We start from the raw sequence: 25,080 nt of genomic DNA on the forward strand, positions 1-25,080 counted from the left end.
TAAAACTGAAAGTACCAGGTTTACAGAAAGCAGGAGGTCCAACCTTCCTCTGATTACCTAACAACTCTCATTAAATGGTATTCCAAATGGTTAAAACAAGCCTCCTCCTACTTCAGCACTGTGATTTGTCAGAAAGCATCATGTGACTGAATCAAGATCTCTTATAGCATTAACCAATGAAGAGGCAGGTTTCAGAGGGCCTGATGAATTCACAACATGCTTAACATCATCGTGGTTTAAATTGAGACAACCGTACACACAACAGAACAAACATTTGAGGAATTAATAATATTTAATTTTAAAACATGATTATTTTTAAACCATAGGACAATTCTATAAGTGCAGTAAGGTCACACTAAGACAAAAAACTGCGCCCTTTTGAACATTTATCATCTTTCATGTTTTTGCATATTAAAATAGTACTTTCCTTGTGCTGACTATTTGACTGATAGATTATGATACTGAGATCAGTTAACGGAGGGAAAAGCAGAGGGTTTCATGTCTAGAAGCATTTTCTGTTTCTATGACAACAGCCTTGCTCTGCTAGGCCTCAGAGGGCTTTGTTCGGACACCCAACCTGGATGGCTCTCATGCATCCAAAGGATGTGCCTGTGGGAAAAGGGTCTTTCAGGCAAAGACCAGGAAGTTTGGTTGCACAGCACGACACCTCTCACAGGAAGGCCATGTGTTTCCTCTCATAAAACGCCAACAAGCTACCCCAAATAGAAAGTCATATAAATACATCTATTTGTAAACTGGTGTTTGACTAAAGACTCTATTTGTGTCTTTCCTCTGCTGCCACAGACGGTTGCTGAGAAGTTTCTTGTTCCCAAAAGATCAAATTTCTTTCCTTTCACCTAATCAGTGATGTGGGTAGGCAGGGTCAGGAGTCTTCAAATGGCTCAGCCTCCTCGGTTTTGCCCCATTGTGGTCCTTCTTCTGCCCTGTGGAAGGTAGAGAAGTGAAGCTCTGCTTCCACCCCTCAGCATTTATCTAGCTTCAGTTTCTTCAGTGCTGCGTTCACATGCAATCCCTTCTAGCCCTGGATCAGTTACCCCAGGATTCAGGTCGGGTAAACTTAATCGAGCACTGGTTACTAATCCTGGAGCGAAGCTGCCTTCCTGGGCATTCGTTATTTCAGGACTGTCAAGAAACTCCTTCCCGCGTGCACATTCTCCTCAGTATAAGAGCCTTTCTTTGACATAAAACTGATTTTACTGCACTTCTGAACTCCAAAGTGCCCCATTACTGTTCCTCCCCACTCCCCAATAATCCTCCACTTCAGCACTCGCATTGCTTGGCTTCCAAGACCTGAGCTGTACAGAGCGGGTGCCAGTTTATGGGAAAAGCATGAAGGTGGGTTACTCATTTGTGGTTTTTCCTTTAAATGTTATTCTTCTCTGAAAGAGCATGCGAAAACCATCTAAAAATTAACTAACCTGTCTTCCTTTCCTCATTTATATTCAGGGTTGGGCAACAGTGGCCTAGATTTTCTGTGTCCTTAAATGAAATATCCTTCTCTACAGGAATATTCTGGACACTGGTGGAGCGATGTTGTCATATTTCATGCTGTTGAAACATGAGTAGGGAATTTCCAGATCAGAGGGTCTTCCTCTGCTCAGGAAAATTCTACTAAAGCATGCTTAGCATGTGCACTGTATATCTAAATGCTGAATGTTGGAAGTCCATGTCTGTATTTTCATGCCTTGGAGGAGGCACCTGTGCCTAGATAAAGTCTATGGCATGGGGAATCCATTGGCCTCGCCTTCAGCCTTGCTTGTCTGAAATGGTGGCTGGTCGTGAGGTGGAATTATGGGGGTGAGTTGAAACTTAAGGAGTGGAAAGTTGTTTTCCGAAGAGGCGAGCGTCATCTTGTTGATTGCTAAGCCGTAGACTGGCAGGGTCATCCCTTTACCTGGGAAGCAGAAGGAAAAGAATGTAAACACGGGAGCTGGAGAAAGAGGATGGATGAGTTCCATTCACCCTGGCTCATGGTTTATGGACTAGAGAAGGCATTGATCAGAAAATGCCCCCCCCCCTCTCTATTTCTATCATTATTACTGATGCACTCATAAGAACATAGGAGCTGCCTTACCAATTTAGATCAAGGGTCCAATACCAGTATTCAACTTTTCTCATTCTCGCTCTCTCCCTCAAGCTCTCTCCTATCTCACTTGCTAACTCTCCTTCTCCTCTCTTTCTTCTGCAGCCTGAGTCTCTCTTTAATTCTCCCTGTCTCCTTTTCCTACTCTGCCTCTCCCTCACTTTCTCTGTCATTCCCTACTTCTTCCTTTCTGTTTCCCTTGTTAACTCTGTAATTTCACTTCATAAATTTAACTCTTATCGGTGAGCATTTAGAGTGCTGTTTTCATTAAAAAAACATTTTTTTTTGTTTGGTGTTTTATGTTTCCAGTCCGTCTGGGAGAGAGGGGGCATTGGAAATTCTTGGGATATTGAGTTAGTTTAATGACATTGCCTATATATTTTTTTAATTGTCTTATATTAATTGTATTTAGTAATTTATTGTTGCTGTGGTCTATACATATGCAGAGTTTGAATTGTTTTAGAATTTGTATTGCATTGTTGTAAGCTGCTTTGGGTCCCTTGTGAGAAAGACAGACTACAAATCCAAGAGTAGAATAGTTGTGCTTGTTTGCTAGAACCCTTTTGAGTTATCCCCTGATGCAGGCGATTTGCTGAAACATGGCCATGGTGGGTTAATTTTAGAAATTCTATTTTCTGTTTTTCTGTTCTCTTGTGTTGCGGGCGTAGACCCTTGGGCCGAGGTGGAGTTGGCACAACCTGCCGGGAGGAATCCTGCAGGTATCCACTGTCATCTGGTGGATCTGGCTGTAGCGAGATCCAACTGGAGCTTCACCTGTACCAGTCCACGTTCCCCTTAGGTTGAGCCCTTGAGTGCTAGGGGCTGGCAGGACGTAGGCATGGGCCTCTGTTGGAGAGGGGAAGATCTGTTGAGGTAGCCGAATCACAAGCCAGGGTCTGGGGCAGGCTTGGATACAGGCAGCGTTGGAGTCAGGCAGCGGTCAAGGCAGGTGGTGTATGATCGGAATCAATAATCAGGAAGAGATTGGTGGCAGGCGGAATTCAGTCAGAGACTAGACTCAGGCAGTAGTCAGTGGCAGGTGGAGTTCGCTCAAGGTTGAGAGTCAAGCCAAAGTCAAAACCAGAGATCTGTCTGAAGGAACATGGGGCAGAGAGTCAGGCAGGAAGGTAAGGAACAACACAGGTGGGCAGAGGAAGACACTGAAGACTGAAGGCTTGAAGAGTAAGAACTGAAGACTGACCACAAGGAGACGATGAAGAACTGAAGACTGACCACATGGAGAGTCAAGGAACTCAGGAACACAGGCCAGCACTGATGAGTGAAGGACGAGGAGCACAGGAACAAAGATCAGGAACACAGGAACACAACCAGGACACGCAGAGGCAACTAGCACTACTTGGAGGTGGTCGGCCTATTGCTGAGGCCTGGATTGCTGGGAGCAGGGCCCTTTTAAGGGCTGAAGGCAGTGATGTCAGAAGTGAGCACCGCGGGGGATTTCTTGTCTTTAGCCCTTTAAATCTCTGACAGGCGCATGCCTAGGAGAAGCACTGAGCGCGGTCGGCGGCATCCAGCCACAGGCTGCATTGGGCCTGCAGGAGTGCGGCGGTCAGCCACTTCGCTGTTTGGGGGGGGGGGGTCTGCCATGGCATCAGGCTGGAGGTAAGCACGGCGGTCTGCGGCCTTACCTCGCAACCCACCGATTGGAACATCTTGTTAATATTATTTCATTTTAATGTAATGCTGAAATAAAATGCTTTCTGTACATATCTTTTCCCTATGTTCTTCCATTTTCACCCTTCCCCCTCCCCCCTCCCTTTGTCTCGTATATCCCTACCCTTCCCTCCCTACTTATTTATCTAGTTAATTGCCATGTTACTGCATTTATGTTACAAACCGTTCCTTGTAAAGGCTTTGCCTATATATTATTTGTTATAAGTTATCTGTAAACCGGCACGATGTGCAAACGGTTGTCGGTATATAAAATCAAATAAATAAATAAATAAATAAATAAATAAAGAGGTTTCTACAAGATGTATTTACTCCACGTTTTATAGCTATTGTTCAGTAATATTTTTCACACATTCTTCTGTCCTTGTGGCAATTTTCCTCAGCTCCGCTCTTGTCTTTCTTTGTTGTGACCTCTTGTGTTGGTCTTTTAGGATTCTATTTTTCTTACCTTAAACAGCGTAATTGTGGCACTGTAGAAGAGGCTCAGGAGGAAGAGCACCATGAATGTGGAAGCTGTGGCCAGGGCGTTCTCTTCATCTTCCACCCATTCGCATGCAGAGACTAAAAGCAATGGAAAGAAAGTGACACCACCATTAAGCAGGAGCCTTTCTCTCATTCCAGCAATGTTGGACTTTACGCTGAATTATTTATGGACTTGCTCATCTGAGGGATTCAGCCTGACCAAAGTTTGTTTATAGAGTTATCTGGAGCGGCGTTTGCCAATCAGTGTGTGCATAACACATTAAAACTTTTTCATATAGTAATGCAGTGATTAGAGACAGGTGGAACAAGAAAGGAGACAGGTATCTTGTCTCCTTGATGAAAAACTCTCATTTGTAGGGAATAAAGGACTGTGGTACAGTCTTTGTCCACAAAGGTGCCATTGCTTCAACACTGTCAGAGGAGTCCTTTGGGGAAAGGAAGTTTTTGTTCAAACATGCTAAATCCAAGTTCTGTCTCCAGATCATACCTGATAAAGGCATATGTCCACATTGGGCAGACTTCTTTTGAATGCCTTTGATGTGCGGTAGGTAAACTCACAAAGAGAGTAAATAGATTCTGTTGCTCATAGTTCTCATAGTTTGGTCCTATTCCTTATTTTCTTATTGACAGAAAAGTAAATATATTCTTCAGTAGCAATTATATATATATATATATATATATATATATATTTGTCAAAAATGTTTTGTGATGCTAGCTTTTTTATTACTTTATAATCATGCAAGCTTATATCTCTAAACATTGATGAAATGTATAAAAGTATTGTCCCTACTCAACTGTTTTGCTGGTTTTCTTCTCAGTAGTTTTATTTTTATCAGTTCTTTTCTTTTAGATTCTGGTCTTCTTACACAAACCTTATGATAAGAACATAAGAAATTGCCATACTGGGTTAGGCCGAGGATCCATCGAGCCCAGGAACCTGTTTCTAACAATGGCCAATCCAGGTTACAAGTACCTGGCAAGTACTCAAATATTAAATAGATCCCATGCTTCTAAAGCCGGTAATAGCAGTGCATATTCCCCAAGTCAGGTTGATTAATAGCAGTTTATAGACTTCTCCTCTAGGAAACAATACAAACCTGAGGGTTTATTCAAAATAATTTCACTTAAAGTGAATGGAAATATTTTTCAGATGTAGGGGATGAGTAACTAAAATTATGAATGGTCAGAACTGAAGCAACTTTGGGAGAAGGATAACCTTAATAATTACAGAGACAGGTAAATGATAGACTCAATGATGGATGTCTTAGAAACTTGGAAAGAGGTTGGGTTAATATGAGAAAACATCTTTATCCAGTCTGAAAACTATGTACCATTACATCTCAGGTTCTTCTAATAAGAATCAATTTCATAAACTTGAGGGAACATTTAGTGAGATATTTTGAGTTCTTTGGCTTAACATGAATGGGGAGAATGGTGGGGACCTGGTGTTTGCTTGCATATTGGTGTTGTGTGCTATGCAAGTGAATCTCAGCTGAACAGACTGGATGGGCCAATTTGTTTTCTTTTCTGCTAACATTTACTATGCTACCAATAGACTAATTTTAAAACGAGCGCGCATGCACCCATTCATGCCCATATCAGCGTGCAAGTGGAGATATGCTGAAATTTTAAATCGTGTGCGCACTCGCATGCTTATGTTTTAAAATACCCGTATCGTGAGTAAGTATGTGCCTAATTTTAAGAGGTTACTTGAGCAAAGCTCGCATGTATATCTTCCATAGGACTTTTCTGGCTTTTACGTGCATATGTATGTGGATTTTAAAACATGTTCACATAAGGGACATTCCCGATTTTTCCAACGAGTCCACTAATTAATTTGCCCAGTCAATATCGAGTTCTTCCAGAACCCTTCGGTTCTTCATCCTGCACACCCCCCAGTTGATCCGAACCCCTTACCCTGTCCTGTAAGCCCTGAAATGCGAAGTCTACAGACTTGTTCCTTTTTGGGAGCAGCAGTAAATGTACATGTGTAAGGCGCCAATGCGTGCCGCAGGCTCCGATTCTAAAATACGGAGTTATGCGCATAAGTGTTGGCCCTGCCCTGGAACAACCATGTCCCACCTCTTTCCTGCCTTCTCGTTTTTGGCGCATCCACAGGTACATATGCATGAAGATCATGGTTTTCTAAATACCAAGTTGCTCGCTTGCGTACCACATATGTGTGTATGCGAGCAATACTTTTAAAATCAACCCCTATGTAAGTGGATATTCCTGCCCTAGGAAGGGCAATGTTCATGACAGCTCTTCCATTAGTTGGGTTCTAAACTGTTAAATCATCTTAAACCACTTTAATTTTCCTTTATATTTAAATAAAAATGTTTATGATAGCTAATTGTTTTTACCCTGCAGATGGCAGCTTTGTGGGTGTGTAAGAGCTGGGGTGAAATGCTTCTCTTTACTGGTGTAATGGAATTACTTCTGACTAATCTGGCTGAGGATGTAATCAGAGGTTAGGCCGTAATGAATTCCGAGTTCTCACCCAGACACAGATTAGTTTGAAGGCCACAGGCCAACTTATAAGTGGACTCATATTTACTGTTTTTCCACTGTGAAATGCTTATGAACAGAAAAGAGCCTGAGAACTATAGAGCCCATAATTCCCAGATGGAAATTAAGTAATTAACTGAAACTAAATTATGAGAGAGAGAAGGCCACCCAGTTGTGATTGTAACTGATAAGAATAGGCAACGAGGGAGGAGTTGATGCTTCTCACGCAATCATTTGCTAGTGTTTAGTGTGTACAGCTAGAGAGAACGGGAAAGAGTGCGCTTCTGGACCTTATAGCACAGGCTGATTCCTTGGAAACATGTAAGCTTTATATGTATGCAGAAATCATCATGATCTGAAACTATCTCTTCTGCATGATCTGATTGTATTTGTTTTATCCTCTTATTGCTCAAACAAATTTACTTTCCTAAATACTGTGATGTATCTGTGTGTGTGTGTGTGTGAGTGACTCTTTGTGTGGGGAATGAGCTCCTGGGTTCAACTCCCAGGAATAATCCCAGTAATTATATGTGTGTTTACATTGCATAAAGCCCCCGCGGCAGTCCTGTGTGCATGCAAGTGACAAGCCCCTCGGGTAACTGACAGTGGAGACCCCAGCGTGCACGGTCTGAACCCAGAACAACTGGCCACTTCTTGGGAGGTAGCGCATTCTCTGCTGGACCATGGATAGGCCTTTGGAAGATCTTGGGTGAATTCTGGAATGGGGTTGGCCGATGGATTTGCTTTGGAAATGCTGTCTCCATGTACTGTACTGGTTGGGGCTGAAATGCAGGGGATCTTCATTTTAGGTCAAGGAATATCAGGGAAAAGCACCAGAAATGCTCCTGATGAGAGCAGCAGTCAGACAGTCCAGGTGATGTTTGCTTCTTGGCCCACCCGGTCTGTCTAGTTGCCCTGGCTTACTGTGCCACTGAGGACCTTACTCATCTCCCTCCCTCCCCCTCCCCACCACCCTCCTTTCTGGTAGGTTATTGCAGACCACCCCCTCAGTAAATAGCTATTTCCTCTCACTTTCTCTGCGCCTTTCTTCTTCCAGCTTTTTATCTTGACTCTGTGCCTTTGACTTTCTTTTTCTAAGACAAATCCTTCCTTGTAGTAAGTTATGGACGGGGCTGCCGCTCTCCATCTCCTGTCATTTCCTTCTTTCCTCCTTTTATTCCCAGTCTCTTAAGTTTCCGAAGTTGCAGGCTCTCCTGCATTGTGATGGCTTTCCCCGCTGCTTTGTCACGGTGTCTGTGTGGTGCTTCCCCCCTCCCTGTGGTGCAAGAAGAGCTCCAGAGAAGAGAGAAAACCCTATAAGGGGCCTTCAAAAGAAATCCCCTCCCCCCCCCCCCCCCCCCAAATTCCTGTGCGGGAATCCGTGGGAGTTCATGGGGCTTCTCCTAGGCCATGATGCTCCCAGTGAGCCCCCCCGAGCCCAAGAGCTGACCGGGATGGGCAACTCCCTCCAGTACCCCTGGATTTTACCCCTGCCTTACAGCAAATGCAAAGTCTGCACTGTAAAGCAAGCGCTGAGATTTCAAAATGAACTGGTCCCCACCCCGTACGTGACATGGGTGCTTTCACCAATCAAGAGGGAGGGGCAACGTTAAGCCCCCTTCAGTTTTACCCAGATAAAATTTCCCCAAGTACAGCTGCACGAGCTGCACGGGACTTCCTAATCTTCAGCCCCTTGGCTATGGAATGACAGCGCCATCTTGTGATGGCTGCACAGACTGCAGCTGTCATGTGACGGACAGCACTGCAACCTTTTATTCCTTATATTTAGGATTTTTCCCATCAAAAGTTTCATTTCAAGGGTCAGGAGATCCAAGCGAAATGTAGCCCCATCCATGCAAAGCTTGCCCTTCGTTATATTACAATAATACTTGTAGATTGCAGAGCCAGAAGCCTTTTCCTTTGCCTCTGTACCTTCCATGTCAAAGGACAGCAGAAATCTGTCCACCAGCTAGAATAATGGTTCCACTCGTGGTGACCACATATTCATCGGCAGGGCCGGCGGAACCACTAGGCAAACTAGGTCTGGGCCAAAGGCGCTGACCATCAGGGGGCACAAGCCTTTTGTGGCCGCCGGCTGCGAGTGGCGGCAAGGAGGAGGAGTAGAGTTTCATCTGCTCACGGCCCAGTGTGATTGGGGTGGAGATCGGGGTGGCAGTGCGACGGGGACGCCACCGGGGGGGGGAGGGGGTGGCATGACCAGGGGGGGGGCGCATGCAAGGTAGAAGGTGCCTAGGGCGCCCAATCCCCTTCCACCGGCCCTGTTCATCAGGGTTGAATACGTTAGGACATTCCTCCTGGGCTTAAGCTGAGCTGGACCTGCCGTGTTTCCTCTCGCACATGTGGACATTAAGAGTAAAATCGTTTCTGCACAGAGGCTTAGATTTAGAGCTGAAATGGAGTGCACATTTTCTTTTCCTTTTTGGCATGTTCATACTTAATCTGCAAGTGACTACCTCTTGTGCTTCTGTAGTGGCGAGCAGCAACTCTCTTTCAATTGCACCCCCTCCTCTCTCCACTGATAAAAATTGCTGGAAAATCCCAACCCCTTCTGCTAATGTCTGTGTGGTACCGAAGTACCAAGGCTGTTGACGAACGAATGAATCCTTTAGCAAATGGATATTATTTCAACATGCAGAGGAAGTTTATTTCAGACTATAAAATATATGTATACTGTATATATGCACAAACACTGCAGTCACCATAACCCCTTGCGTTTACGAAATCCTCTCCCAAGATACTTCAAGGTTTGGGATCTTGAACGTGGGGGCTACTGCACTCCCTAAAGCTCAGTCCTCAATAGCAGTTGTTGGCCATTTCAGACATAACAAGAGACACATTGATTGAGGTGGGTTTACCAGCGGACTTGTCGATGCTCTTTTGGACAAGGTGCATGGGCAGTGCCTCGTGGCCGACCACGCATGTGTAGGACTCTCCATTATTCCAGCTGGATATGTCGATGAGCAGCCTGCTGTACAGGAAGGAGGAAGCCTTTTCCTGGGATCTGATGGGCTCCGTGGTGACGTAAGCTTCTTTGTTGACTTCCTTCCCCTCATGCAGCCACTTGACAAGGATATCCTTGGGGTTAAAATCCGATACTAGACAGGTGAGAGATGCCTGCTCTTGAAGGGCAAGTTCATCCGTGCTGGGAGGGAGGAGGTAAACTGATGGTCGATGGGAAAGGACTTCTGGGTAAGGAATGGAAATCAACTAGTTAATCAGAGAAATGAATGGCGGATCCATAATATTGGTCTCTCTCTCTCTCTCTCTCTATCTGTATAAATATATATATAAAACATCATGATACTGAATTGTATGATTATAGATCACTTCCTGTCAGTAGCTTTACTATGTATTGAAAAAAGCATATGCTTTGGCAAGTTAAATGTAAACATTGATAAGACACACTAAAAGAGAATTTGAAAAGAAGTTGGCTGGAGAGGCAAAAACTCATAATAAAAAGTTTAAAAAATATAGCTGTAGCAGGAAGCCTGCGAGAGGCCGTTAGATGATCGAGGGGTTAAAGGCGCACTTAAGGAAGATAAGGCCATTGTGGAGAGACTAAATGAATTCTTTGGTGTTTACTGAGATGGATATTGGGGAGATACCCATTCCGGAGAATGTTTTCAAGGGTGACGATTCAGATGGACTGAACCAAATCACAGTGAATCTGGAAGATGCAGTAGGCCTGATTGACAAACTGAAGAGTAGCAAATCCTAGGGTTCTGAAAGAGCAAAAAAATGAAATTTCACACCTATTACAAGTAATTTGTAACCTATCATTAAAATCATCTGTTGTACCTGAAGATTGGAGGGTGGCCAATGTAACCCCAATATTTAAAAAAGGCTCCGGGGCGATCTGGGAAACTATAGACCACTGAGCCTGACTTCAGTGCCGGGAAAAATTTTGGAAACTATTATAAATAATAAAATCACTGAACATTTAGATAGACATGGTTTAATGGGACACAGCCAGCGTGGATTTACCCAAGGGAAGTCTTGTCTTACAAATCTGCTACATTTTTTGAAGGGATTAATAAACTTGTGGACAAAGGTGAACTGGTAGATGTGATGTATTTGGATTTTCAGAAGGTGTTTGACAAAGTCCCTCATGAGACATTCTAAGAAAACTAAAAAGTCATGGGATAGGTGTCGATGTCCTGTTGTGGATTGTAAACTGGTTAAAAGACAGGAAACAGAGAGGAAGATTAAATGTTCTGTTTTCACAGTGGAAAAAGGTAAAGGGATCTTTACTTGGCCTGGTGCTTATTAATATATTTATAAATGATCTGGAAAGGGGTACGACAAGTGAGGTGATTAAATTTGCAGATGACACAAAATTATTCTTATTAATAGAAGTACTAGGGGGCATTGCATGAAGTTAGCATGTAGCACATTTAAAACTAATCAGAGAAAGTTCTTTTTCACTCAACACACAATTAAACTCTGGAATTTGTTGCCAGGGGATGTGGCTAGTGCAGTTAGTGTAGCTGGGTTTAAAAAAGGTTTGGATAAGTTCTTGGTGGAGAAGTCCATTAACTGCTATTAATCAAGTTGACTTAGAAAATAGTCACTTCTATTACTGGCATCAGTAGCATGGGATCTGCTTAGTTTTTGGGTACTTGCCAGATACTTGTAGCCTGGATTGGCCACTGTTGGAAACAGGATGCTGGGCTAGATGGACCCTTGGTTTGACTCAGTATGGGAATTTCTTATGCTCTTATGTTCTTAGTTAAATCACAAGTAGATTGTGATAAATTGCAGGAGGACTTTGTGAGGCTGGAAGATTGGGCATCCGAATGGCAGATGAAATTTAATGTGGATAAGTGCAAGGTGATGCATATAGGGAAAAATAATCCATGCTGTAGTTACACAATGTTAGGTTCCATATTATGAGTTATCACCATCTGGGCGTCATAGTGGATAATACATTGAAATCGGCTCAGTGTGCTGTGGCAGTCAAAAAAGCAAGCAGGATGTTAGGAATTATTAGGAAGGGAATGGAAAATAAAATGGAGGATGTCATAATGCCTCTGTATCGCTCATTGGTTAGACTGCACATTGAATACTGTGTACAATTCTGGTCATCGCATCTCAAAAAAGATATAGTTGCACTGGAGAAAGTACAGAGAAGGGCAACCAAAATGATAAAGGGAATGGAATGGCTGCCCTATGAGGAAAGACTAAAGAGGTTAGGACTTTTCAGCCTGGAGAAGAGACGACTGAGGGGGGATATGATAGAGGTGTTTAAAATCATGAAAGGACTTGAATAGGTAAATGTGAAATGGTTATTTACTGTTTTGGATATTGCAAGAACTAGGGGGGCACTCCATGAAGTTAGCAAGTAGTACATTTAAAACAAATTGTAAAAAAAATATTTTTCACTCAACGCACAATTAAGCTCTGGAATTCGTTGCCAGAGGATGTGGTTAAGGCAGTTATTGTAGCTGGGTTTAAAAAAGGTTTGGATAAATTCCTGGAGGAAAAGTCCATAAACTGCTATTAATCAATAGGGAATAGCCAATGCTTGCTGCCAGCATTAGTAGAAAGGAATTTGTTTAATATTTGGGTACTTGCTAGGTACTTGAGACTTGGATTGGCCACTGTTGGAGACAAGATACTGGACATGATGGACCCTTGGTCAAGCCTTGTATAGTATATCTTATGTTCTTATGTATATATGTATGTGACTTCCTTTCCTTAGTTTTCTAAGTAATGTACTTCCTGCTTTAATTTTATAATGATCTTTGTCATTTCTTTCCCTTCGCTTTATAACCATGAATGTGACTATTCATGTCACTTTTTGTAATTAGTTTCCTAATTAAGGATGGCACTTTTTGTCATAACTAGAACTTGACTACAGATGTACATTTTATTGTTCTCAGAGGAAGGAGCTCTTTCAAACTGAAAGGGAGGAAGATGTGGAAGATGCTTCCAGAAGAAATCATGCTCTCTACATCTATGAACATATTTAAGTGGAAGATGGAGTGTTCTTGCAAGACACAAAGATCTGTGGATATGATGGTCTGCTTAGAAATCTGATACCAAACCACAGAGATACCACTGCTTCAACTTGTTGACAAAATTCGCTGGTACAGTATTTGCTTTTCTCAGAATTATTACTGGGGAGCTGGCAGAGCCAGATGAATACGGTTAAATGCAATGAACTTTTCATTTTCCTTCAGGCTAACTTCTGATGTCACTTCCTGTTATCAGTTTAATACCTGGTTATGTCACTTCCTGTCCAGGTCATGATGTCTGAGCTTTTGATCAATTAGACAGCTTTCCTTGCTGATGAGTAATCTGAGTATCAAGTATCAAGCACTGTGACAGGCAGGGATCCAGAAGGTTCCTGCTCAGATTTCACTATCGTCCACAGTTGAACTGTTCCATCATGGTACTTAGCAGATAGAGGCTAAAGAGACCACCTTTTGGATGTGATTCTACATTTTTGTCTTCACTGATAGAACTTTAATATACTCTATGAAATGACATCAGTATTAATAGCAACCTAATAAAATTCCTTCTAATTACAATTACTAAGTTCAGCTGATCTGCAGACAACAGTTCAGCTTTATTGCCCATACTAGAGTGTATTGTATTGGCTAATAGTACTATACCTGTATCCTTGTAGATGACTGCTTCAACGGGTGTGGGTTTTTCCTGGTACTTAACGATGCAGGTGAACTTCTCGCCGCTGTTCCAATCCTCAGTGCAGATGCTGACGACACTGGAGGTGCTGTAGGTCCCATTGTCATGGAGCTGGAAGTCAGAGGTCACTGGGTCCAGCTTGCCCCCCTTTCCTCTTGTCCATGTGATGTCAAAGTTCTCCGTGTTCCTTATGTTAGTGATCAGGCAGATGAGCTTGGCGGTGTGCTCCAGGAAGAGGTCCTCAAAGGTCGGGGGCAAGACATACACCTGCAAGTCCTCATCACAGTTTTCTAGAAAACGAGGAAAGGAAAAACAGTTACTCATAATTAACTCTTGCCACAATAGTAGAGTCTCAAAGGACCAATTACTGTGTTACTATTATATAAGAATGCCTCCCTTTTTCAATGGTCATCATACTCTTGTTTTGTGTTTGGAGTGGGAATGGGTGCCAGAATGTTGGGGTTTTGGGGAGGATGAGAAGAGATGTTGAGTTTGTATATTTTGGTATAGGAAGGGAAATCGGGGTTTGTGTCAGTGCTAGTGATGTGAGAGTTTGTGTTGGATTGCCAGGGAGTGTGCATCGGTATTAGAGGCCTCTGTTCTGTTTTGCAGCCATAAAACCAATTGCCTCCCCAGGTAATGGGGCTCCCTCTCCAGAAGGAGGGGGACTTTTCCCATAAAACAATCACCCTTGCAAGATCCATTTAATTTCCTTTAAAATAAATATGTACGACATGAAAAGGAAAAAATAAAAATACTCTGTTAGCAGAGTCACCCTTACAGAGATGAATTCATGCATTCATATCCTCCCTACTGCCCTCGTGCATTCTTTTATTACCTGAACATTTGCTGATGTTGACCTGGATTGTGAAATTTGTCGTGGGGTGATCTACAATGCATGAGTAGATGGCTCCTTGGTTCCACTGCCCCTTGGGTATCATCAAGTGACTGCTGGCACTGAAGTAGCAGTCCTTCCAGAGTGCAAGGGGAGATACTGGGAGAGCGGCTGCCTTTCCATTCACGAGCCAGCGGGCCCGGACAGTTTCTGGGAAGAAGCGGGTGATCTGGCACACCAGCTCCATGGTGGTGTTGCTGGTGTCTCTGGTGTGCGAGTCCTCACAGGGATATTCAAGCAGGACCTTCACTGAAGGAGATGTGTTGGGGAGACCTGGAGAGAAGAAAGGACATTGTGGATTAAGAACATCATTTGGGATTTTTACAATACCTTTTTCGGTGTTTACACAGAATCTCCCAATGTGTTTTATGGATGGAATATGTCAGAGGTTTCATGTGTCCATGGTTGCATTTATTCATACTATAAGGAGAGGTGATGCAACACAGGCAAACGATAAGGATATAAGGGACTGTGAGGTGACCACTGCATTTGCTGCAGAGGTAAAATTCAAGACATTGGCACAATTGAAAGTAGAGAAGGACATGGGACCTGGTGAGGTACATCCCAGAATGCTGATGGAAATTCGGGAAGTGCTGACTATACTCCTCACAGCTCTGTTCAGCTCATCACTTGAAACGGGGGAAGTTCGGAGAGATTGGAGAAGAGCAGATGCAGCACTCTTTCACTAGGCTATGACCAAGGAGGAAGTGGAAACCTACAGAACTGTTAGTTTAATATCAATGGTACTGGAATACAGCATAGGAAGGTACCTTAAAACCAGTGAGATGCAGGATCATAGGCAAAATGTCATCCCACAAGGGAGATCTTGTCAAAGAAATCTGATTGAATTCATTGATGAAGTGACCAGAGTAGCAGATCAGGGGTCACAGTAGATGTTACCTGTCTGGTTTTCAGTGTAATTTTTGGCAAGCTAGCCAGTCTGGGAGTTAGAAGAAATAAAAATATCAACTGGATGAGACGTTTACTTAAGTAAAAGGACTCCAAGCATGGGGGGAATTGTGACTACTCTGGATAATGTAAAGTCACCAGCTGGGTGCCACAGGGATCAGTGCTCGGCCTAGTCCTCTTCAATGTCTTTGTAAGTCATATTGCGGAAGGGCTGGAAAGGAAAGTGTGCTTGTTTGCAGACGATATTAAAAGCTGAAACAGAGTAGTGGTGCCACTGATTATCCTTGTTAGCTGGATGAGTGTAACCCGGCTAAGTTACTTAGGCAGCTAGGATTTCAATATTGATTCAAGTTTGCTTAAAAGAAAAATATTTCCCCATAATCCCACCTTCGGACAACAAAACCTGAACTTTCCTCGATTCCCATCAAGTTTGGGAATAATGATCTAATTTTGTCGAGTCCTAAAAAGGCCTTTGGAGGTAGAGGAGAGAGCTGGAGACAAGGGAGGCAGAGAGGGTGAGAGAGAAAGAAGGAGAGGGAGTGGGAGACAGTGATGTAGAGAGGAAGAGGAGAGAGAGTGAGAGGCTTCCCAACCTTGTAGTGTCCTGTTCTGCTCCACCCCGGTCTTCTCATGGAGGACGTTGCACTGGTAGGAGCTGTTCCTCCAGGCCGAGCCTGAGACGGTCAGCTGGCTGCTGCTGGTGTACAGGCCACTCTTGGAGTCCCACACTGATGGGAAAGTCTTGAACCCGCTGCTTATGGCACCCGAATTCCATGTCACCTTGGCCGGGTCCGGCAGGTATCCGGTCACCAGGCAGCCAATGGTGACCTCTCTGCTGTAGTCCACCTCCGTGCAGCAGGGGATGAGCGGGAACACCGAGGGGGCAGTGACAGGGACTGCAGGAAAGAAGTTAAAACACACAGTTTGAAACTTATACCTGTGTGCACACAAATACGTGCACACACACACCCCCACACTCACACCCCCACACTCACACTCACACACACACACTCACACACACACACACACACATACACACCCACACACACCCACCCACACACACACACACATACACACCCACACACACCCACCCACACACACTCACACACACCCACATACACATCCACACCCACACACATACCCACACGCACCCACATACACACACTCACACACACAAAGTTACATACATAAAAATATACTGTAACATGCACCCACTCTGTAATAGTCAGATGTAACCATGAGCTAACACACACGCACATGAGTTCACATGCTTATACCTCCACCCACAGTAACGCACACACACTCACACACATTCACACAAACACTGTAATACATATAGTAACAAACCCAGAAACACACACACACAGTGACTAGCATTTGAATTCCCACTCTCTCTCACACACACACACACACACACACACACACACACACACACACAGTGACTAGCATTTGAATTCCCACTCTCTCTCTCACACACACACACACACACACACACACACACACACACACACACACACAGTGACTAGAATTTGAATTCCTACTCTCTCTCTCTCACACACACACACACACACACACACACACACACACACACACACAGTGACTAGCATTTGAATTCCCACTCACACACACACACACACATCCTTGCTTTCCATGACTCTTTCAGCACCCCAGCTATTAATATATTTATTTTAACATTTTTATAGACCGTCTACAATGAGCACAGACCCTTGCTGGAGACGGGGCTGCAAAATGCAATGACTCCCGCACGTAACGTGATAAATAGCAGAGGTCTGGACCTTCGTCCTCAGGCAGCCAGAGTGCAGAGGTTAGCAACAAACCCACCATCCACCTGCAGGTCTGATGCAGGAGGAGTGTAACAGAGGGGCAGAGAGAAGAGGCAGGAATGAGTGAAAGTTCCACAACCAGAGGGAAAAGCCCAAGATGGCTCCATGATCTGTAACGTGCCTAAGTTTCATTGTGCACTGCGTATGTGCAGAGACCCTTCCAACCATACTCAACTCTTCTCAAAGCACCTCAGTCCTACCTTACAGCACCCTGTGCTAGTCTAATGCCGAGAACGCCGCCACAGTGCTGTGTCTGTTGCGATTCTGCCCTCCTGGGCAGCTTCTCACCCTTCTTTTCTGCTTTCATCTGCAGCCTGGAGGCTGCCGAAGTGTATCTTATGTGGCTGGAGCCGCGCTTGCTGCATCTCCCCGCGGCCCGGAGGCTGCTGACGTCAAACATTGCGGCCGGAGCCGCGCTGCCCTCCTATCACGGCTGGAGCCGCTCCCGGCAGTGTCGTGCGGCACGGAGGCCGCTGGCGTTCTCAGCGTGGCTGGGGCCGCGCTGCTGCTTCTCCCTGCGGCCCGGAGGCCGCCTGTGTTTATTTTTGCGGCATAAAGCCGCCTGCAGCATTTCCATGTGGCCCGGAGGCAACCGACGTACTTTGCTCCCCTCCGGGGGTGAGGGCCTGCGTCCTCGGTCTCTTCTGCGGAATGGAGCCGCCAGCAGTCCATCCTTTGCAGCAGGGAAGCAGCCATCCATTCTGGGGCCTGTCCTGGGGCCTAGTTCCTCTTCTCCTGCGCTCAGCGTTGCAGGGCTGCTGTCCGAGGTCCTTTCCCCTCTCCTAGGGGGCGAAGCCGCACCTCTTCTCCCTTCTTAAAGGGACAGCGAGGGAGGAGGTCCACCAGTGATGTCTTCAGGGAGTCGCCTCCTCTTCAGTATAAAAAGGTCCAGTTTTCATTTCAACCTTGCCTTCGCAAGGAGCCAGTCCTCCTTAGGACTTCTTGTTATCTGCTTCTCAAGGCACTTCATTATATGTAGGATCCTGCATCTTCGTGATGTTCTCACGCTTCATCTTTGTCTTCATCGTCTCAAGGTCTCTAGATGTCTCGTCTTGATGTTTTCTTTATCCGGTACATCTTCGTCCTGGCAATGCAAGACTCTAAGAGGTTCCAGCTTCTTATTTTAACCTTCCTCGTAGAGGCATCCCCTCGAACCCTAAACCTTGCCTGAATCCTCGGAGTCTGCACCGTGCCTCCTCTTCACGAATGAACTCTATTTATCCGATCCGTTCCGGCAGGGCCCTGCCTGGCCTTTATCAGCTGTGCAGGGTGCATTTGGAACAGGCTTTGTCGGAGTCTTCACTTCATCTCCTATCTTCTCTGTGTGGGGAACCACCAGCGTGGTCCGTGACCTGTCTTCATTGGCTGAGTATATGGGCACGTGATGTGCAGTCCCGACTCAGCTCTGCCAACTTGTGTGGAGAACCACTAGCATGGTCCATGACCAACCTATTCCGGCTGTGAGGGTGCGCTGCCTGCATGGTCCGAGACCAGTCTGGCTAGGTTGTGTAGGGCGTGTGATGTCCAGTACCGACCAAGTCCTCTTCAAGCAACTTATGGCCTTTCCAGAGTTTCTTCATATACGTGACCAGAGTTCCTTTTCACTCCATGTATCCAGATTGCATTCTTCATGTGTTCAAGTCTTTGTCTTTAATGTCCCATCCTCTGACCACTGTCCACCCTGTCGCAGTTGCTGCTCCATGCGGCAGGTCCGAAAGGGCTTGGAGTAGTCGGAGGACCACTCATGAGGTCATCACTCTCCATCTTCAACCCATGCTGGGGCACCTCTCACCTGCCTCGGTGCTTGCCGGAGCTCCTCTGTGGCTGTATCGGAGCCCAGGGGCACACGAAAACATCAGAGATGGAACTGCTTTCCACGTTTCCACAACAGTGCCAATGCACCTTGCTCCTGCCCTGCAGCACCCCTCTTGCTATTTCCAATATTGAGATCTCCACATGCAGTCTATCAGTGCAGGCTGCAGCACCCCCTGCAGTTCCAATAAGGAATCTCCGAGCATCTAGCCACCAGGAAAGCTCCAGGAGGGTGAGCGGGCCACATTTCCTACCTTCCCGGGAGACCCAAGGCAGGAATTAATAGGAAGCAGCTGACATAAGGGTAGCTCACGAGATATCAGGCATTGGGGGAGGTCAATTAAAAAAAAAAAATCATCAGCGCTTCAGTAGGTGTAGTAGAGGTGCACACTGGGCACCCAGGTCTATCACAGAATCTCGTCCAGCTCTGCCAACGCACCTCAATCCACTTCTGCAGCTGTTCCAGTCCTGAGATTGCCAATGGCTCCCCACTGATACATCTCAGCCTTTCCCTGCAGCAGCCCCTGCTATTCTAGTACCATGAGACTCACACAGCTCTCCCTGTGCACCTCAGTCCTGTTATTCTAGCACTGAGACCTCCACATTACTCTCTTAGTGCACCTCAAATCTGACCAGCAAAACCCTTTCTTATTATAGGACTGAGAGCCTCCTCATCGCTACCTCTTCCAGTGCACCTTAATCATGAGCAGCAGCACCCTGTGCTATTCCAGAACTGAAACCCTCCCTACATTTCTGCATATACATCGCAGTTCTGCCCACTAGTAACCCCTGCTATTCCAATGCTGAGACCCTCAATACAGCTCTGCCAGTGCACCTCACTCCTGCTCAGCAGCACCCATAGCTTTTCCAGTACTGAGCCTTTCCATAGAGCTCTATCAATGCACCTCATTCCTGTCCTGCAACATCTCCTGCTATACCAGTACTGAGATGCCCACGGCTCTGCCAGTGCTCCACATTCCTGCCCTGCAGCATCCCCCACAGCTCTGCCAGTGCACCTCATCCTTGCCTTGTAGAACTTCCTGTTGTTCCAGTACTGAGATGCCCACAGCTCTGCTAATGCTCCGTACTCCGGCACTGCAGCACCCCTACATTTCTGCCAGTGCACCTCATATTTGCCCTGCAGCACCCCTTTGCTATTCCAGTACTGAAATACCTAAAGCTCTGCCAATGCATCTGAATCTTACCTTGCTGCATCCTCTGCTATTCTGTGCTTATCCAGCACAGAAGCCCTCCCTCAGCTCTGCAGTGCTTCTCAGTTCTGGTCTGCAGCACCCCGTGCTATTCTAGTACTGAGAACTCCCCACACAGCTCTGCCACTGCATCTCCTGATATTCCAGTACTAAGACCTTCACAGTTCTGCCAGTGAATCTGAATCTTGCTCTGCTGCATAGACTGAATCCTCTGCTATTTCAGTATGAACTCCACTCACAGCTCTGCCAGTGCATCTCATTCCTGTCCTGCAGCACCCCCTGCTATTCCAGTACTGCTCCCCCACTGCTCTGCCAGTGCATCTCATTCCTGCCCTGCAGCATCCCCTGCTATTCCAGTACTGAACTCCCCTACAGCTCTGCCAGTGCATCTCATTCCTGCCCTGCAGCACCCCCTGCTATTCCAGTACTGAACTCCCCTAGAGCTCTGCCAGTGCATCTCATTCCTGCCCTGCAGCATCCCCTGCTATTCCAGTACTGAACTCCCCTAGAGCTCTGCCAGTGCATCTCATTCCTGCCCTGCAGCATCCCCTGCTATTCCAGTACTGAACTCCCCTACAGCTCTGCCAGTGCATCTCATTCCTGCCCTGCAGCATCCCCTGCTATTCCAGTACTGAACTCCCCTAGAGCTCTGCCAGTGCATCTCATTCCTGCCCTGCAGCATCCCCTGCTATTCCAGTACTGAGACCCTCACACACAGCTCTGCCAGTGCATCTCATTCCTGCCCTGCAGCATCCCCTGCTATTCCAGTACTGCTCCCCCACAGCTCTGCCAGTGCATCTCATTCCTGCCCTGCAGCATCCCCTGCTATTCCAGTACTGAACTCCCCTAGAGCTCTGCCAGTGCATCTCATTCCTGCCCTGCAGCATCCCCTGCTATTCCAGTACTGAACTCCCCTAGAGCTCTGCCAGTGCATCTCATTCCTGCCCTGCAGCATCCCCTGCTATTCCAGTACTGAGACCCTCACACACAGCTCTGCCAGTGCATCTCATTCCTGCCCTGCAGCATCCCCTGCTATCCCAGTACTGCTCCCCCACAGCTCTGCCAGTGCATCTCATTCCTGCCCTGCAGCATCCCCTGCTATTCCAGTACTGAACTCCCCTAGAGCTCTGCCAGTGCATCTCATTCCTGCCCTGCAGCATCCCCTGCTATTCCAGTACTGAACTCCCCTACAGCTCTGCCAGTGCATCTCATTCCTGCCCTGCAGCATCCCCTGCTATTCCAGTACTGAACTCCCCTACAGCTCTGCCAGTGCATCTCATTCCTGCCCTGCCGCATCCCCTGCTATTCCAGTACTGAACTCCCCTACAGCTCTGCCAGTGCATCTCATTCCTGCCCTGCAGCATCCCCTGCTATTCCAGTACTGAACTCCCCTACAGCTCTGCCAATGCATCTCATTCCTGCCCTGCAGCATCCCCTGCTATTCCAGTACTGAACTCCCCTACAGCTCTGCCAGTGCATCTCATTCCTGCCCTGCAGCACCCCCTGCTATTCCAATACTGCTCCCCCACAGCTCTGCCAGTGCATCTCATTCCTGCCCTGCAGCACCCCCTGCTATTCCAGTACTGAACTCCCCTACAGCTCTGCCAGTGCATCTCATTCCTGCCCTGCAGCACCCCCAGCTATTTTATTTCTGATACCCCTTCCCCCACACACAACTCTTCCAATGCACTTTAGTCCTGCCCTGCAGCAACGCCTTGTATTCCAGTACCGAACCGTCCCATAATAGCTCTGCTATAGGACTTCAGGCCAGAACTCATGCACCCATTGCTATTCCAACACTTGTAGACAATTCTTATAATGTGTTAAGAGCAGCAATTTTCTTGCTGGTGTTTCTCAAAATTAATATATTTAAGAAAATAATATTAAATTATAAAGTCACCCACACAGCTTTTTTTTTTATTCCTGAGAGAATGGAGTATTGGCTTGGGTGGAGAAATAAAATGAACTGGTTATCGAAAGCAGTTTGTGTTGACAGGTTTATTTATTTCTTATTTTGCTGGAGGTATTTATAGTTTAGTTCACGGAGTCACTTCAGGGCACCTGTGAACTGGAGGTATAGCTCTAGTTTCTATTTTTAAGGCAAATTAAAAACCAAAACTATATTGTTTAATGTTATTTTAGGCTCCTAGAGAGATACATAATGTGAAATCAGACTTCTACATGAGAGAAAAATGTATTTTTCTATTTATTTTTTGCATCTCTGGTTTTTATTTCGCTGTGCTGTGAGACGATTTTTCAGACCATTCAGCAGATACAAGAAATGAGACATTAATTTTTCTCATCCAGAAACAGTTGTGCAGATCCCTCACAGTCATCGATATGCAAGAGAGAAAGAGGCTATACTTTTGTAATCAGGACATTGATGACATGTTTTGAACTAGTGCTTGAATATTGAGTTATACCTGGACTTTTCTAGTCCATTTTAGCCCTGCATTGGCATATGCCCTGAAAAATGAAACCAGTGTTTTTACTTAAAGCAAAACTTGGACTGAAAATTGAATAGAACATCTGAAAAGAACATTTAGTTAAAACCTAAATGCCTAAAAGAGTTTGAAGTATTAATTTATTAAACTTGGAAGATTAATTTATTTTTTTCAAGGTCAAACAGTGAGAGTTGGTGGGAGAAGTGGGATTTTAAAATTTGGTTTCTAAGCTTCAGAGCCTCATGTGCCTGTCACTGGGCTATGCTGTGTTCCCCATCACCTTTTTCTTTTAGACTATGGCTCAATCTTTTTCAATGCTGAAAATCTCTCTGTTGACTACATTACATAAAAGAGGTTGAGCAATTTGTTAATAAGTCAAGATAATTTCTCCTTAAAAGATAAATACCTGAGTTTTGATCAGAATCCTTTTGCCATGTCAAACCATATCTGTTGCCTGTCTGCTGGAATTCCATTTATTAACCTGAAATAAAATGTAGACTAAGGCGCTTTCTTCTAGCATCATGTCTCTTGAAGTAGGACTGAAGGAAGCAAGATTGCAATGAAGATAAATTAATCAGCATGGTTTCTCATGTGGGTCACCTATAAGTCATGGTTGGGAGCCCTCCTTCCCTTTCAGGCTCAGTGACTCCAGCTGTGTAGGGTCAGGAGGACTTGCTTGATTTGCATGTGGTGAAATCAGTCGAACTGAAAATAAGACATAAACACAACACCCAACACACACTTTCCTATAAGATTGCATCCTTTATTAGTTATTCTGTTTACTGGAGCATGTTAAGTAATTTTCCTCAGTGGGCAGGTTAAAAGAATAATAATCCAGTTTTCTGTTTCTCCTTTTCAATTTCATTTAATTTATTTATATTCTGCTTTGCGCACTTTTTTCAACGCTTCAGGTGAAATAATTGAATTATAGTGCTGGCATTCTGGTCAAGATCAGGAAATTGGATTGGATAAAGAAATGAGAATCTTTTGCTTTATAAAAGGTCCAGTTCCTGAAATGATTCCCCCAGCTAAAATGTCTTTACCAGAGTGGATCTCACTTTGGTAAAAGTCATGGGCTTGGGCCCTGTGCATGTTCAGATTCCCAAATTCTGCATCACTCCCCTTCTGGTTGTAATGGTTGACTGAGTGGTAGGAGAACTCCCTCAAGGACCTAGTTATTCATAGATTGATAGAGGTATAGTTCACATGATAGGAGGTGGCTCTCCTGTGGATCTTTTTTGTTTTCTAACTTTGAAAGTATTGATAGGGGTAGAGGTATTTTCTGTGGAAATTCCAGATGCCGAAAGGTTTGCTAAATGAGAATCGCTGTCTAATCAACACTCTTCTTGGCATCTTCCTTGTAAGTGGTAAAAATAGAGTTTATAAACCAGGTGAGCATTATTCAAGCCCTTTTATTCAAAATCTTGAGTAAGATACTTTAAATTTGTTTTGCAATGCATTAGAAGTTAAATTCAAACCAATTCTAAATGTATATCATCATGGTTGATGACAAGTTTCAAAACTCCTTAGGTAACAAATTTCAGAGATTGTACCTGATGGTGAGTGAACACAGCTTGTAAGCAGAGTTGGTCAGGGAGGGAGAAAACATATATCTTTGGAAAAGCTTTTCTCTGTTTCCATCATTAAGTCTCATGAAGATGATGATATGACAATTCCTCCCAAAGAAGTGGAGAAACTTGTTAATGTTGTTTGCTATGCAGTAGTTTAGAGGAAAAGAAAAAGCTTATTGGAGGTTTATCTGTCACATTGAATGTATCTTTCAATGAAAACTCCAAGGATAAATCTCACTTCGGAATGCCCTTATACAATTGTATTGTGTTAACCCCGACAGAGGATAGAGCTAAGTAATCAATGCTTAAACTATTAATTCCACAAGTTTTCTGGTTAGAGAGGACTGTTTTCTGAATGTATGTGTTATGGTTGAACGGTGTTTGGGTGGATCCTTGGGTTCTGTGGCAGATGACCACGCCCACGGGGAGGAGCCCTGTGAGGAGCCACAGTACTGGGCTAGACTCAGAATGCACTCAGAGGAGCCGTAAATTAGGTGAGGCAAACGGGGCGAAGCCGTCTAGCTCCGATGGACGCAACAGTATGCACCATGTTCTTGGATTGGACATGAAAACAATGGTTTGAATGAGAAGTTAGTGGATTCAGAGTTCTCACACAGTCACAAATCACATGATTGTTGTAGCTCCTGCGAGAATAAATGGTACACACCAGCAGGCTAATTTTAAACTGAGCATGCGTGCACCATACATGCTTATATCAGCACACAAGCAGAGATGTGCTGCAATTTTAAATTGTGTTCGCGCTTGCATGCATATGTTTTAGAATACAACTCATATGCATAAGTATGCACTTAATCTTAAAAGATTGCGCGAGAAAACGTACATTGCATATCTTTCTAAGGACTTTAACAGCTTTTATGTGCATATGTAGTCAGATTTTAAAACGTGCTCTTCAAGACCCCTCTGTTTCTTCATCCTGTTTG

The 25,080-nt window shown here is 45.0% G+C and overlaps 2 gene segments (V, D, J or C); both read right to left on the reverse strand.

Annotated features, from left to right (window-relative positions):
- The window catches only part of LOC115078816, a 199,134-nt gene that overhangs the window by 71,837 nt on the left and 102,217 nt on the right, over positions 1-25,080 (reverse strand).
- On the reverse strand, positions 279-23,132 carry LOC115078815. The segment is given in 7 exon segments: positions 279-1,915; positions 4,242-4,354; positions 9,661-9,990; positions 13,423-13,743; positions 14,292-14,621; positions 15,851-16,153; positions 22,975-23,132. Coding segments are annotated over 7 exon segments (1,476 nt in total).

This window comes from Rhinatrema bivittatum, chromosome 16, assembly GCF_901001135.1.
Source record: "Rhinatrema bivittatum chromosome 16, aRhiBiv1.1, whole genome shotgun sequence".
NCBI lineage: Eukaryota > Metazoa > Chordata > Amphibia > Gymnophiona > Rhinatrematidae > Rhinatrema > Rhinatrema bivittatum.